General features: G+C 32.4%; 1 protein-coding gene across 4 annotated transcripts in view; it reads left to right on the top strand.

Annotated features, from left to right (window-relative positions):
* Positions 1-16,952, top strand: part of RICTOR (RPTOR independent companion of MTOR complex 2) — a 131,017-nt gene that overhangs the window by 98,053 nt on the left and 16,012 nt on the right. For 3 of the 4 annotated variants that reach the window (XM_063084527.1, XM_063084519.1, XM_063084509.1), the window contains 15 exons: positions 205-306; positions 438-484; positions 1,775-1,910; positions 2,335-2,534; positions 3,015-3,141; positions 3,515-3,679; positions 3,843-3,919; positions 5,199-5,277; positions 10,886-10,995; positions 11,599-11,686; positions 12,892-12,984; positions 13,348-13,454; positions 14,017-14,246; positions 15,357-16,365; positions 16,650-16,721. In XM_063084527.1, coding sequence (XP_062940597.1) covers positions 205-306; positions 438-484; positions 1,775-1,910; positions 2,335-2,534; positions 3,015-3,141; positions 3,515-3,679; positions 3,843-3,919; positions 5,199-5,277; positions 10,886-10,995; positions 11,599-11,686; positions 12,892-12,984; positions 13,348-13,454; positions 14,017-14,246; positions 15,357-16,365; positions 16,650-16,721 — 2,642 coding nt within the window. The remainder of the gene's footprint in view (positions 1-204; positions 307-437; positions 485-1,774; positions 1,911-2,334; positions 2,535-3,014; positions 3,142-3,514; positions 3,680-3,842; positions 3,920-5,198; positions 5,278-10,885; positions 10,996-11,598; positions 11,687-12,891; positions 12,985-13,347; positions 13,455-14,016; positions 14,247-15,356; positions 16,366-16,649; positions 16,722-16,952) is intronic. The other variant, XM_063084513.1, reaches the window with a different exon arrangement.

Here is a 16,952-nt window from a genome sequence, read left to right as displayed (position 1 = left end):
CATACATACAGATTTTCAAATGCCTTCTGAATTTTACAATGATTAGGCAGTTTTGCGCTAAGTTTTTATAACTTTCTAAAGTTAAAGCTTTATGAGCTATCCTTAGATGAAAGATCTGTCCTTTTATTTTTAAGATTTGTACTTAGTTTTCTGATATGAGAACAGTTTGCCTTAATTTTCCTTGTCACTGTCTGATGATTTTAGGATACAGAGGAAGCTCTTTTAATGAACCTTAGAGATAGCCAAGTCCTTCAACATAAAGAGAATCTTGAATGGAATTGGAATCTTATAGGGACCATACTTAAGGTATGGCAAGATACTTCATGGTGATGGCTTGATTGTCTTCATTTTGTTATTAATTATAATTTATTATAATTACCTTATATGTTTAGGAATTGGTAAATATATATATATATATAACATGTTATGTTTTCCAGTGGCCAAATGTAAATCTAAGAAACTATAAAGATGAACAGTTGCACAGGTATGTAAGAACTATTTTGCATTTAAATTTAAAGAACTTAGATTTGGATCATGTTATGCTTAATGCCTGCTAAAAGTAATAATTGGTATTTTAAAGATACTTACATACATTTTAATAATTAGTGTTTAATATATATATATACATTTTTATATGTAGTCTTATTACCAAAACATACCAGCTGATTCTTTTTTGTAGTTATTTACATTCTGCATTTAGTTTTGGAACACACGGAGTAGTTGAGATAAAAGTTTCTCAAATTGGGGTAATATCAGCTGCGTAGCCTTAATTTATGTTTAAGCAGTTCATATCATTAACATTATCATTTGATTATATTCATGTATTTGTGATATGTAACATAACATCTATATTTAACAGTTTTGAGAAATACATAGAACATATAAATTACTAACATAATTAACATTACTAGCATAATACTAACTTTTTATACTCCTTGAGAACAGAGATATGTTTTATTCAACTTTTTCCCCAATTCCTGGACCTGTCATCTCTATTGGACTGAATGAACTTGAACTCAACTAAATCAAGCTTAGAACATAATGTTGAAAGTTATAACATTAAAATACCATAAATTATGTCTGTAAATTCAGTTGCCTAAATTTTACCAGCATTTTGACCTTTTGCCTAATTGTGAAAAACCAACAAAATCGTAATGTGGTAACTTATAATTATCTAATATAAAATGATTTTATAGAGCCATGGGACAAAGTTCTTCATAGAAAACAGTAGAAGAAAACTTATGGCCAGGTAGCTTCTTCATATTTATCCAACCTTATATTATAGTTATGTTATATATGCATTTGTTCTTTTTTTTTTTTTTTTTTTTTCTGGTAAGGGGGTCCTAACCCTCGGCACGGTGTCGTCCACACCACGCTCAGCCAGCAGCCAGTGAGTGCACCGGCCATCCCTGTATAGGATCCGAACCTGCAGGCCTCGGCGCTACCAGCGCCGCACTCTCCCGAGTGAGCCACAAGGCCAGCCCTTATGCATTTGTTCTGATCGCATCTTTCTTCTTTACTCTTTCTTTCAAACATGTCACCATAAAATTCTTATTTCATAAAGATATTCTTTACAACGAAGGTGTTTTGTTTTTTGCTTTTGGGGTATTTTTTTGTGAAATGTAGCAAATCTGTTTATTAAATTTCTTGGCAGTTATCGCAGTGGTTCAGACCTAAAACATATTCAAAGCCTTATTATATCATAAGCTATGATTAAGATTCTGAAATAATTGTTTCGTTTCTTACTTTGTTGCTAATTTTATTTTGATTTTAGGTTTGTACGTAGACTACTTTATTTTTACAAGCCCAGCAGTAAATTATATGCCAACCTGGATTTGGATTTTGCCAAGTCCAAACAGCTCACAGTTGTGGGTTGCCACTTTACAGAATTTCTTCTTGAGTCCGAAGAGGTAAGCGCTCCGAATATTTTCCAGAGCAAATTTTTTTTTATTAAATTTGCCCCTGTTCTTTTTCCTCTGTTTCTACCCTCTGCTTTGCTTTTATTTCTGAATATGTTTGAGTTATATTTAGAAACATAGGAAATGAGCGCCAACCTAGATTTTAATCCTGACTTAGTCACTAGCTGGTTATGAGACTTTGAGCAAGTTATCTGCCCTCTAGAAGACCTGATTTACTCTTCTGTAAAATGGAGAATAATACCATCTCTATGCAGCATTGTGTTGAATGAGATTAAAAACAATAGGTACTCACAGATTGGTATCTATTTTTAGTAAGTTCATCATTATTAAATTTTTTGTACTTGATTGAAGTTGATTTTTCTAATTATAGATATTAAATGCTTTTTCAACAACTTCACAATGTATTTGTTTTTAGGATGGACAAGGATACTTAGAAGATCTAGTAAAGGATATTGTTCAGTGGCTCAATGCCTCATCTGGAATGAAACCTGAAAGAAGTCTTCAAAATAATGGTTTATTGACTACCCTTAGTCAACACTACTTTTTATTTATTGGAACACTTTCTTGCCACCCTCATGGAGTCAAAATGCTGGAAAAATGCAGTGTATTTCAGTGGTAAGCTTCCCCTAGATTCTGCTGTGGTATCTATCTAAATTTTATTTTTAATATTGGTCAGAAACAGTGTACTTTTTAGTCTGTGTACAGGTATTTAGTAAATTTTATTTTTAAAAGATTAGATTTTCTTTATGTTTTGATACCTTTTTAAATCTGGTATTTGTCATTAAATGCTTTCTTTCAGAAATGCTTGTTTATATTAGGAATTTAAGAATATTTGTTGAATTGTCCTCACAGCCCTCACATATACACATCAGATAGAAACTATATGTCCAAGTTATAGATGTGTTAATTAATTCGGTCATGGTTATCATTTCAAAATGTCTAAGTATATCAAAGTATTGTGTTGTACACCTTGAAAATAATATACTTTTATGTGTCAATTATACCTCAGTAAAACTGAAAAAAAAAACTGTTGAATGAATGAATCAACACAGTAATTTCTAGTAACCTTCATTGTTTTTATCCTTTGTTTTTTAGTCTCCTTAATCTTTGCTCATTGAAAAACCAAGATCACTTGCTGAAACTGACTGTTTCTAGCTTGGACTATAGCAGAGATGGATTGGCTAGAGTCATCCTTTCTAAAATCCTAACAGCAGCTACTGATGTGAGTATAACAGAGGCAATAAAACATATTTTTTGAAACAATTAATTTAATAATTTATAAACTTTAGGCTAAGTAAAATTAATTATAAATTCTAAGAATATGAAATGGAAATTGAGTTTACTTTAACATTTCCATTTCTCCAAGGAACTCCATGTGGTACCCATATTTTTATATTAAAGGGAAGAAGCTGCTAGATAGAAAGGGAAGTATTTATTTTACTAGCACTAAAAAATTATTCCTATCAAGGGCTAGAACATCAATTCCAGTGTTTCTGCCCTTCTCAAGTAGCAGAACTGTCCCAAAACAAAATTAAATAGGCTATATATGGTGAAGTTTGTTCTGTTTTGTTTAATCTGCTCATTTATCTTTCTAGGCCTGCAGGCTGTATGCAACAAAACATTTAAGGGTATTATTGAGAGCTAATGTTGAATTCTTCAATAATTGGGGTATTGAGTTACTAGTGACCCAGTTACATGATAAAAACAAAACAATTTCATCTGAAGCTCTTGATATTCTCGATGAAGCATGTGAAGACAAGGTAAAGGTTCATTTTTTTTTATAATGAAATACTTAGATGTGGGTTTCTATTAAAATATTCAATTTTAATTGACAATTATATGAAACTGTAATGCACATTTTAGAAATAAAGAATATGCTATCTTTGTGCAATTGTTGATTTACTTAATAATCATCTCTTTTAGGCTAATCTGCATGCTCTTATTCAGATGAAGCCAGCTTTATCCCATCTTGGGGACAAAGGTTTGCTTCTCCTCCTGAGGTAAATTTTAAGTAAATTTTTCTTGTAGTTATATTTTCTGTTGTATTCTTTCTGGCAGTGTGTATTAAAGCTAAATTCAAATCTGAATAGGAAGCACTCTAAAGAGTTTACTTTTTAACTTCTCAAATAGGTCTTTTTTATTGTATTTTATTTATTTTCTTAATTTTCTTTTATTTTACTTCTCAAAATACATTGTACTTGATTTTCATGCCCATTTACCCGTTCCTCTCCACCCCTTCCCCCCCCACACACATCGTATCTGTGCACTTGACTTAAATAGTTCAAGGAATTTTTGTGGTTATTATGTCTTCTTCCCCCCCACCCACCCTTTATTTGTTTGTGTGTTTATTTATTTATTAATTTTTAGCTCCCACAAATAAGTGAGAACATGTGGTATCTCTCTTTCTGTGCCTGACTTGTTTCACTTAATATAATTTTCTCTAAGTTCATCCATGTTGTTGCAAATGGTAGTATTTCCTGGAATATCTGAACCTATTGAAGGGAATGTTACAGTTCTGGCTGAGACGTTGGGTAACGAGTTAATACATGAATAGGTACATGGGAGACTAAGTAAACAGAAAAACAAGGTAATTATTAATACTAGGAAAAACAGAAAACTTAAAGGAAAAAATCAAATTACACTATCACATTAAACTCATCTGTGTCTGTGCATGCTTGTAAGGGGGAAATAAAGGGCAGGGGAGTTGAGAGAGCACTAACTCTTCATCTCCTATTGTGGAAATAAATAGAAAATGTCTATGATTAAAAATCAAGAAATAATAGAATGAACATGCTCCTAAGATATATGGCAGTAAATAGTAGAAGAAACAGCTGAAGGAGTCAAAAAGGAATTACCTCTAGCAGTGGGAATTAGATAAGGAAGTGTAGAGCTATTTTTCACCATTACCTTTAAATCTTATTTGACTTTGCAAAATATATGCATGTATTTTGTGATTAAAAAAATATTATGTAAGACAAAGACATAAAAAGCATACACCAAAAAAAAAAAAAAAAAAAAAAAAATAGGCCTATTTTAGACTCCTGGACATCTTTTAATACCAAAACACTGTTTTTTCACTGTTTTTCTTAATAGTGTTTTTTTTTTCTTTGTTTCCTTATGGGTTTTATGTCATTGGGTTCATGTGTTTTCACAAACATTGTGCAAATTTATTTATAGTTGAAGTTGTAATAAATTATAGTTGACCTTTTAGTTTTAGGAGGCTGCTTAAACATTTTTTGTTGAACTCAATGTTAAACTATTATTTGTTTTAATTTACAGATTTCTGTCCATTCCAAAAGGATTTTCTTATCTAAATGAAAGGGGTTATGTAGCAAAACAATTGGAAAAGTGGCACAAGGTAACTTCTTATTGAATAAGGTTCAATTTTTATGTTTTTATCTTGGGAAATAGATTTGTAGACTTAGAGGATGATTTTTTTATATCATCAACCTTTTGAAACTAATGGAGTTAAATCTTTAAACATTCATGTAAAGTCAATTCCTAAATTCTGTATAATTTCTTACTAGTAGTTATATTTATTCATTTTTATAAGCTATAGTTATTTCTTTTATAATGAACTGTTAACTTTGCATACAATTCTATTGAAATTTGCTTTCAATGCAGTTGATTTTATAATCTACTAGTATAATTTGTTAACCCTATATATCATCATTTCTTTTTTTGTTGGAGCCTTTATACAGCCTACAACTTTACATGAGCATTTTTGAGCTAAAACTATAATTTTTTTTAAGTGAAGGAATATTAAAAGCAGTTCTATGCAAGCACATATAATCATCTAATTAAACTTTATTTTAAGACGCTACTTTACATAAATCTGAAAACAAACTTCTTGCTAGTATGGGAAACCTAATAAGAATGGAGTGGTTTGAAGGTATTAAACAAATTCCTAGCTTTTCTTTAGCTAGTTGTCACTGTGTCTTCATTATTTTGTTTGAAGCATTATAAATTGTCAAAGCATCTTGGAAATCCACAATCAAAAATGATCTGTACCAATGTAAATAATTTTTAGATTTTCCATCATTTCAGATTATCTATCATCTGTTTCCTCTCCTTTTTAGAAATAATTGTAAACTATATTGTCTATATTAAATCATATTTCATAAGAGATTCTCATTCATTAAATGTACTAAAACTTGAAAGGAGACAACTTCAGGCATTAAGTTTTTTAATAATTGATGAATTAGAGAATTGAAATAAAATGTGATAGTTTTATTTCTTAAATAGAAGATATTTAAACCAATCACCATAGTAAAATTGATTGCCTTATTATGCAGATTATAATATTAGGAAATTCCTTAGCAAATCTGGTGTGGTACTTTCAAATAGTAGATGTGAAATGTAAGTACTATAATAAAGGCATATGCAAATGTATAAGAGAACACAGAGGAGAGATTAATAATTCTGTTTTAGGGATTAGCAAGTGAAATGTTGGAAAGGTTTACATGATGTGATATTTGAAGTGGTTTGGGGAGTAAGGAGGTAAGTAAATTGGAAGAAGGGTATTCAAGGAAGAGGGAGTAGTATAAATCTGTATAGATTATTAAAACTTTATAGACTTGTGAAGAAAACCATATTTCAGTGTAGTTTGGGATAGGATAAGTAGGAAGTTGCAAGATGAGGCTAGAATGGTAAATTAGAGCTAGACTGTAGAAGGCATTGTAAGCCACCTGATATCATACTAAGGGATTTCAGTTGTGTACATAGCGAGGAGTCATCACAAGTCTTAGAGAATTATCACAGTCAGAGTTGTGCTTTAGAAATGTGACAGATTGCAGTGTAGAAGTGGAAGTTTGATCATCAAAGGGAAACTCTAAGAACATTGACAGCAGTTTAGAAGCAAGAATTGATGAGGGCCAGAACCTCAGTGGTAGTAAGGCTAGCTAGGTAGGGACACATTTCCTGAGTATTTCTGAAATAAGATGGACAGAATTTGTAGACTGATTGTATACAGTGAATAAGGATTCCAACTTCACTCATAGGTTTCTGATTTAATGACTGAATGTATATAACGGATCACCATTAAGAGATCATGATTACAAAGAGTGGTTTGCCACAATGAGGATAATGAATTTTGAATATGTTGACCAGTTTTGTCTGTGGGATTACCCAAGTGATGGTATCCAGGAAATATTTGGAAATGTGGGTCTGGAGCTCAGATATGTGCAGAAGATGGCAGTTTGGGGGGCATCATCAGTTGAAACCTGAAGTGAGTAAGAATCACCAAGGAAAATATCAAACACACAAAAAAGAGAAGACTGAAAGTATCTTCCTAGAGAAATACCCTGATTTAATGAGAGAAGGAAAAGGACAAGGAGAGTAAGAAAAAATTATCAGAGAGAATGGTGTCACTAAAGGGTGATTCAGGAAGAAGCCAGTGAGCTCACATAAACACTGGAAGATAGGGTGTTAAATTTGACAGGTCATTGGTGAATGGGAAGTGTAAAAAAAAGACAGTATAGTCTACTTCCTCACATTCTAGAAAGGGAAGGGAAATTATTGGTTGCTTACCACTGAGCTTGGTGCTTTTCAAGTATTCTCATTTAATCCTCACAACATCACTATTAAATATATTCTATTATTTCTATTTTTTGAATGAAAATGTTGAGGCTGAGAGGAGTAAACTAATTTATCCTAATTTCAGAGCAGGGACACTAACCATGTTCGTTCTGATCCCAAAGCCTGTGCTCTTTTCACTACATTTGATTTCCTCCCAGCAGCTTGCATCATTCCAATATGAAGGGAGACTGTGTATGAATCTGATTTTTGTTTTAAGGAGGGAATAGATTAGAACATTATGAGCCAAGGAGAAAGACCTAATGAAGTAGGAAAGACTAACAATAGCTGATGAAATGGATTTCTGGCAAGGGAGAGGATGTATCAAAAGTGCAGAAGGAGATTAGTCTGTAAGAAGTAGATACAGTTCTTGAAGTGAGAAAGGTACAAGATTTCATAGAGGACGGCTTAAGAAATGTCTACTTTTCCATCTCTCAGCTGTCTTAGAGAGCTGGTTCTTAGCGTAGCTATGTACTTTTTGTTCATTTGCTTTCTTTTTTGCTATGAATTTTTTCAGCTGGTTACACATAAGTATCCCATTGATTCTTGTATGTGACCACAAGTAATAGAATATATGACTGCTTCCTCTTTTTCTAGAGTTCAAATAAACACTACTTCCTAGTACTTTCTAACAATTAGAGATTGATTGGTTTCACATATTTTGGTTAAATGAAAATTCTTTCTTCTTTTAGTTTACTATTCATTATTTTATTCAGACAGTTTATGCCTACCTGAGATAGGTTTAAGTTAGTGGTCCCCAAGCTATGACACCCAGGCCAAATCCAACCTACTGCTTGTTTTCGTGTGACCCCATAAGAGTGGTTTTTACATTTTTAAATGATTGGGGGAAAAATTAAAGACAAGTGAAAATTATATGAAATTTATATTTCAGTGTACATAAATAAAATTTTGTTAAAACAGACATGCTTATTTTTTGTCTGTGGCTGCTTTCTCTAAAATGGCAGTTGAGTAGTTATGACAGAGATGTATGGCTTATAAAACCTAAAATATTTACTCTTCAGCCCTTTATAGAAAAAATTTTCCAACCTCTGGTATAAATGGCAATTTTAAGAGGAGAATAGAGGAGAGCGACCTGTTATAGTAAATACATAGACGAATACTTCATGACTCAAAACCTTGTTGGTAAATCATCATTAACATCATCGCATAATTATGGTGGTGATTGGGTATTACCTTTCATCTTTTGTGTCATTGACTCCTTTACTAATTATGATTATAGCTTCTGTATTGTTTTGGAAAGCATTTTATTTTACCATTACTTTTTATTTATTTATTTATTTATTTATTTATTGGGTGTTTTAACTGTAGCTGCTTTTGGAACAAACTGGACTCAAGAGCATAAAAGTAGTAACTCTCCTTTTTCACTTCTGTACCTTTTAACCTGTTCTATGTAATTATTTTTCCCTGCTCCTAGATAAAATGTTAGGCAGATCTTATAGCTTTTCCTATCAGTTAGTAAACAATTTGTCTGTTTTTCAAGGTAATAAAACATTCCGGCCAGTGTAATATTAAAATTCCACTCATTCAATTTAACATTTCTCTCACCCAGCCCAGACCTGATGTAGACTTAGATACCTACCATGGAGGAAGGACATGGTTAATTTCATCACACTGCTTATTCTCCTCCCCCATTTACTAGCTGCAAGTTTGTAGCCTCTCTGGGTTTGGAGTAGGAGGAGGAAAAAGGGGTAAGAGGTCAGGAACAGACTTACTTGGTACAAGTGTTATATGGGGTTGGTAGCTGAGAGTGTAACTGGTTTCAAATGTTGAGTCTTTTACTTGAGAGTTACTTTCATGTGTTCCTCAAAGACCTTACAAATAGGGATCTCTCATTTGCAGTTCCCTGGACAAGGGCAGCATCTCTTCCGGCTGCCTGCTTACAATGTCTCCTAGTAAGAAGTTAATGGTTCGCTCCTCTGTTGAGCTAGTGGCAGGTGGTGGAGACTCCTTGCCCCTCCAGATGGATCATTTTGGGCAGAATCCTCAAGATGATCCACATCAGAAACTCAACCCATTTTCACAGCTATAGACCATATTCCTGACTTTTACTAGTGTTTCCCGAATGAATGCCACTGGTCAAAAGTTTAACTGGGCATACCCCTTGGAAATAACTACTGCACAAAGCTCAAACACCTGCCTTAATTAGATTTCTGTACTGAAATGTTCATATATAGAGGAGAGGATGGTAGTAATAGTAGTTCCAATAGTAATAATAATGATGGTAATATTTAGTTAAAACTTCATTACTATTGCAAAGTAAATATAGAAAATAAAGGAAGAATAAGAAAAATTTTGGGAGACTGTAAGTCGAGTTAAGGTAACCCACTAAATTCAAGTAGTCTAAATGGTTTAAAATGAAAAATAAAAGTCTCCTACCCCCTTATTCTGTTCTTTCTGCCAAAAGTATCTGTTAATAATATCTTTTGTATGCACCTAGAGATGTTGTGTACACCTACAAGTACATATCCTCTATTTAAAAATACAAATGAATGAATTCTGTTTACGAATGTAGGTAAATCTGAATTTAACTTCTTTCATTTATCAAAATATATCTGAGAGATCTTTTCAGGACAGTACATTTAGATCTACCTCATTCTTTTAAATGGCTGCATAATAGTATGTTATATAAATATACATTAATTTATATAAGCAATCCTGTATTGGTGGGCATTTAGATTGTAACCAACTTTTTAGTTTTATAAACAGTGTTTGCTGGATATTCTTCCATACATGTCTTTACATACTTGAGCAAGTTTATCTATTGGATAAATTTCTAAAAGTATAATTAAGCTAAAAGGTGTATTGGAATTTAACTTTTTGATAAATATTGCCAAATTGCTCTTCAAAAAGTTTCCACCAATTTCTCCTAAAAGCTTGGAATGGAGATCTTTTGTAATAATGGTGGCACTGTGATTGACTCTCACTTTAAACTAGAAGTTTTTCAGATGTTAGTAGGAAATATTTTTACATTTGACCTGTTTTAAGTCAGTGGAGAATGAGTTATTCTTACTGAGAGGTGCTGAAGTGATAGAAGTCAGTTAATTTGCTTTTTAAAATTTCTAGTATCTTGAAGGTTTAATATTAAGAAGCTAATTATTTTTAACAGGGAAGAGGATTTGGATAAGATAAAAAAATTTTTTACTTACTTATTTGGACCTCAAAATATCAATTGAACAGGGGGAAAATATGACCAGAAAGCTATCGGGTATGATAGAACATTTGCATTCATTATTTTGCTGTATCCTTTCCATAAATTTCTTAAATTTCCTAAACAGGTGTTCTTTTCATGTTTCTCATATTTGTGCTTCCAAAATTATAAATTTATTGAATTTCATTATGATACTATACACAATTAAAACAATATCTTCTAGGAATATAATTCAAAATATGTTGACTTGATTGAGGAACAACTCAATGAAGCACTTACTACTTATCGGAAGCCTATTGATGGTGATAACTATGTTCGTCGGAGTAACCAAAGGTACAGTCCAGTTAATGGAATGATTTATTGCTAGTCCTTAGATATCAAGTTTAAAACCAGCTTGTAGTAAGTCATTATTTTCTAAGCACTTGTTAGTTCAAATTCTTACACTGATATAGGAAGAATTTTAATGGACAGCATTGATTGATCAAAAAATTCCAATGGCACTCATAGCATGTTGAATACCCTTCCTGATAGGCATTCAGATAAACTCTATGTTCTCACCCCAGTCTACCTTTCTAGCCCCAGTTTTCTTACCAGTACTCTGAGACCTGAGAAACTATTATTTTTCTAGAGAAATTTTCATGTCTTCCCATCTCTATTTTTATTTATGCTGGGGAGTGATATCTAATTTTATTTATCTAGTACATTATTAATAGTAATTTGTTTTTATTAGCATATTTATACAACAATCACAATAATTCCTTGAACTTTCAAAAGGAGAGAATGGAACTGAAGCCACCAGAGGTGGGAAAGAGGGAGGGAGTATGGGGATGAGAGAGAAATTGGTAAAGGGCCACAAAAAATGTTTAGTGTATAATGATAAAATTTAAAAAAAATAATTTTAAAAAGCCAGTGTGTGTATCATCATTGTTATACTAGATTACAGCGTCCTCATGTCTACCTGCCTGTACACCTTTATGGACAACTGGTACATCACAAAACAGGCTGTCATTTGTTGGAAATACAGGTAAAAACACAATTTGCTTATTTTAAATAGTTATAATAGTTTTTAAAAATTTAATATAGCTAAAATGTCTTTGCAAAAACTTCTCAAAAGCCTTGAAGTCAGTGGCATAATTGCTTTTAAAGTCATCTAATTGTCATCTTGTAATTGACTTAAGCATTCTATGTTTGTAATCCTTAGAAATATTACTGGCTTGCATGCGTTTCCCTGACTTGTGTGTGACCTTTTGAATAGCTAACTTGTTAATGTAGGGTAAGCAACCCAGTGAATGTCTGACTTCTTTTATAGTTTGTTGGAGCAATTAAAATCTCCTTAAAACATACTGAAAAGTTGAGCTTGTTTCTCCCTCTCACTGGGAAGTTACTCTGAACCTGATACAGATTCAGTTACCCTTGGTGAGCAACAAATTGAAGGTTGCTTCTTGTGAATGCCTCTCTATTCCTGTATACTTCCTGGAATGTAACTGGCATGGGCAAGCAGTTATTCTTTGTTTATAGTATGTACGTTGCATTTATGGCTGTGAACATGTCTTGCAACTAGGTATTTTCAATAAATATAACCTTTCTCTTATTTTAGAAAAAAATAGTTGTAGAAATATTTGTGTGTGAACAATAGTAATCTAACAATTTAGACCTTTTTATATCAGTGTTCAGCTTAGGAGTACAAAGTTTTGCATAAGTATACTCTATAGTTTCATGTGTTTTTATATTGTGTCTGTGAATGCTGTAGGGGCAGATAACTTTATATTAACATTGAACATAAATTCAATAAAAATTTACGTAATTTGCTCAGTGTCATTACTTATATAGTATGATAAAATCTAAGCACGAATTTATTTTTTATTTAAAAGAAATAATGATAATTATGACTTTTTATAATACTAAGTTCCAGGTACTTTGTTAAGTACTTTGTATGTAATAATTTATTAAATCATGAAACCTTATGAGACAAATGCTGTTATTATCCCTTTTCTAGAGATTAGGAAATCAAGGCATGGAGAGATTAAGTCATTTGCTCAAGACCACACAGCTAATAAGTGATAACTCAAGAATGTGATCTCAGAACCCATACATTAATGCTGCCTCTTAAGGAATTTTACATAAAATTATTTTAGAATTTTAAATATGTAGAAATGATGATGCAATAAGAAGGTGCGTGAAAAACATAACATATTGTTACTCACATGATATTGTTTTTTCTTTCTCCAGAATATTATTACAGAACTCTGTCACAACGTTCGTACACCAGATTTGGATAAATGGGAAGAAATTAAAAAACTGAAAGCATCTCTTTGGGCCTTGGTTTGTAATAAACACTTCTGTAAGATCTTCGCAATTTTTAGATTTTTCCATTTTCCCCATTAATGCTAAATAAATAAAAATTATTTTATTTAGAACTTGTTCTTAGATTAACATTCTAAGTCCAGAATTATTTCTGCTAGTTTAAATATTATTTTTATGCTGAAGAATAGATGGTTAAGCTATTAATTTTTTTGGCTTTTATTTTCTTGCTGAGACAAATAGAGCATTAATTCCTAATGTTCCTTATTTAAGAGTTTTTTCACATGAATTTTTCATAGATGGGATTAAATTTGTTTCTTGGTAGCTTTCAAAATTTCTTGAAAGAGTTACTCTTATAAATACAAGTGATTTCTTTCCTTTCAGGGAAACATTGGCTCATCAAATTGGGGTATCAATTTGCTGCAGGAAGAAAATGTGATTCCAGATATACTAAAACTTGCAAAACAGTGTGAGGTTCTTTCCATCAGAGGGTATGTCATTTAATCAAAAATCTTTCCAATATACATATCGTTATTCACAAATGGGCATGAGGGAAAAGTATTTTATGATTCTGTGTAGTCTGTAACTGTTAATTCACTTAAAGTCCTTATTATGTAAGATTTTTTTAAGTGCATTAAGTTAAACATTTTAATGAACTCCTTATTTAATATTATTCCATTTTTATTATAATATTGAAGTTTACCTTTCAAGTAAACAGGGAAAGCATAGTGTGTGTTCAAATATTCCAGTAGTCTAATAGCCCAAATATTCCAAATTCATATTAGGAAAGTCTGATATATGTCTTTTTTGCTAAGATTGCATTGTTTTCTTTTTATTTTGTTGTAATACTATTTTTATTAGGAAGGTTTGCATTTTTTAGCTGTTGTTTTATTTCTAACTAGTTTTAGTACATTTTCCCTACAAACTAAACAATTTTTAATGGCTTTTAAAGAAAAATTAAATGTACATGTTGCAAGTTAATTATTCTGTGGTTGCTTTAAGAAATCTCAGCTTGGAATTATAAACTGTCATTACTACATCTTTTATATACAGGACCTGTGTATATGTACTTGGGCTCATAGCTAAAACCAAACAAGGCTGTGATATTCTAAAGTGTCACAACTGGGATGCTGTGAGACATAGTCGCAAACATCTGTGGCCAGTGGTTCCAGATGATGTGGAACAACTTTGTAATGAGCTCTCATCTATTCCAAGCACCCTAAGTTTGAACTCAGAATCAACCAGCTCTAGACATAATAGTGAAAGTGAATCTGCACCATCGAGTGAGTATTATGACAGATTCATGTAAAGTTAGCCATGTTAACATTTGTATTTGTGATATCAAAATTTAAATGTGTTTGGTATATTTCTAATTTACTTTTTTCTAAGATGTTTATTTGGCAGTAATAGCCTCTTGGAGAATGCATATCTTTGCACAACACAAAGTATAGCCACCAGCCTACATTGTTTTCTCCCCTTGCTATCTAAATAGCTTTTGAAAAATCCTGCATACAGAGGTATATAATAAACCTAGTGCCAGAAGAACCAGTCCCCTTTTTTTTGTCAGAAAAAAGACAAATCTAAAAAGTATTTGTCTGCCTTCTTCATTTACTTAATCTTTTTATTTATTTTTCAGTTGTAGAGATTGTTGAACCAAAATATACTCATATTTGTTGAGATATATTCACATATTCATTTTTGAGAGAAGCACTAAATTTTAACATAGTGGAATTGTTAAAAGACAGTACTGTAAGTAGTTTGTGGTTTTAAGCTCTGTGCTAAGTGCTATTAGGTGTACAAAATTTAAGATGTGTTTTCCTTTTAAGAAGATAGTGCAGTGTTTATTGAACCATATTTCACCAAGTCTAAGATGCCATGAATTAGAAGATGCACCAATATTTTATGTACCACTAAGAAAGAAGAAAAAATGCTGCCTGTTAAACTAGGCCATACAGCTGATTACAAGATGCATTCTGATTTTAGAGAGATTAAATGTGAGACACGTGCATCTTAGAATTGAAAAAATATAGAAATACAGTGCAGTACACAAGTTTATTTGGGATTGTATTTTGCCTTCTTTTAAAATACACTCCAAGTAATTTATAATTATTCAACAGAAAAGTTAAAAATAAAAATAGAATAAAATCTTGTAGATGTCATTAGACACCTGAATTGAGTCTTCTATTATAGTTGGGCACTGAATTTAAATGTTTCAAGGAAGCTGGGTTTCAAGGAAGCTCTTTTCATGTGGCTCAGTGGTTTAATACCTTGTTTTTGAATTTTTTTCCCCAGATGACTTTCAAAAAAAAAATTCCTGAAATGTGATATAAGTAATAGTTAATGAATTTATCATTTTTTAAATGTGCTTTTATTAATTGAACCTTCAATCATAGGTATGTTCATTATGGAGGATGACCGGTTTGGCAGCAGCTCTACTAGTACATTTTTCCTTGACATCAGTGAAGATGCAGAGCCAGCATTTTATGACCGATCTGGACCCATAAAGGATAAAAATTCATTTCCTTTCTTTGCTTCCAGTAAACTTGTGAAGAATCGTATCTTAAATTCACTCACTTTGCCTAATAAAAAACATCGTAGTAGCAGTGATCCAAAAGGAGGAAAACTGTCATCTGAAAATAAGACAAGCAACAGGCGAATCAGAACACTTACGGAGCCCAGTGTCGACTTTAATCATAGTGATGATTTCACACCCATATCCACAGTACAGAAAACATTACAATTAGAAACTTCATTTGTTGGGAATAAGCACATTGAAGACAATGGTAGTACTCCAAGTATTGGAGAGAATGACTTAAAATTTACCAAGAGTTTTGGTACAGAGAATCACAGAGAAAACACAAGCCGAGAGAGGTTAGTTGTAGAAAGTTCAACAAGCTCACATATGAAGATACGTAGCCAAAGTTTTAATACAGACACTACAACAAGTGGCATAAGTTCAATGAGCTCAAGTCCTTCACGAGAGACAGTAGGGGCAGATGCTACAACTATGGACACAGACTGTGGAAGTATGAGTACTGTGGTAAGTACCAAAACTATTAAGACAATCCACTATTTGACGCCACAGTCTAACCATCTGTCTCTCTCCAAATCAAACTCAGTGTCCCTGGTGCCTCCGGGTTCTTCTCATACACTTCCTAGAAGAGCACAGTCCCTTAAAGCACCCTCTTTTGCTACAATTAAAAGTCTAGCAGATTGTAACTTTAGTTACACAAGTTCTAGAGATGCCTTTGGCTATGCTACACTGAAAAGATTACAGCAACAAAGAATGCATCCATCCTTGTCTCACTCTGAAGCTTTGGCATCTCCAGCAAAAGATGTACTGTTTACTGATACCATCACCATGAAGGCCAACAGTTTTGAGTCCAGATTAACACCAAGCAGGTGAGCAAATATATGTTTTAAAATGAACAGTAATGGTTGCACTTTAACAGATTTAAATGTAAAGTGTTAGCCAGGTTTTACCCTACATAAGCCTCAGAATTGACTTATAGTTGTTTACTATGCTAGGCTGTAAGCTCCTTGTTACCCGATATGATTTGAAATGGATTCTTGCAGCTGCGAGGGGGGAAAAAGAAATTCCTTTAGGCCCTGAAAATAAACATACATGTTTCACAAGGACACACAAGTCACAAGCTTTTTTTTTATTTATTTCTCGCTTCTGCAAGGATCGATTTTAAAAAGAAGCATGTCGGGGGAATCAGGAGCTTAAGACCTACAATAACAAACAACCTTTTCAGGTAGGTCAATTTAAGGCTCCAAAAGTTGACCTCTTTTTTTTTTTTTGTAAAGATAACTGAAAATTTCAGTGAAATTATTTTCAGTTTGTTTTAAGTAGCTAAGATTATTAACTAGGAACCTAATAAACACCAAATGAATTGCTTGGTCCTCAGGACTCAGCAGGGATTTCTATACCATATGTATATTATATCAAGCTGGTCAACGTGAAGAGTTTATATTTTACCTTTAAA

This window comes from Cynocephalus volans, chromosome 2, assembly GCF_027409185.1.
Source record: "Cynocephalus volans isolate mCynVol1 chromosome 2, mCynVol1.pri, whole genome shotgun sequence".
NCBI lineage: Eukaryota > Metazoa > Chordata > Mammalia > Dermoptera > Cynocephalidae > Cynocephalus > Cynocephalus volans.
Note: the sequence above shows the minus strand (reverse complement) of the source record. Positions and strands in the feature narration are given on the sequence as shown.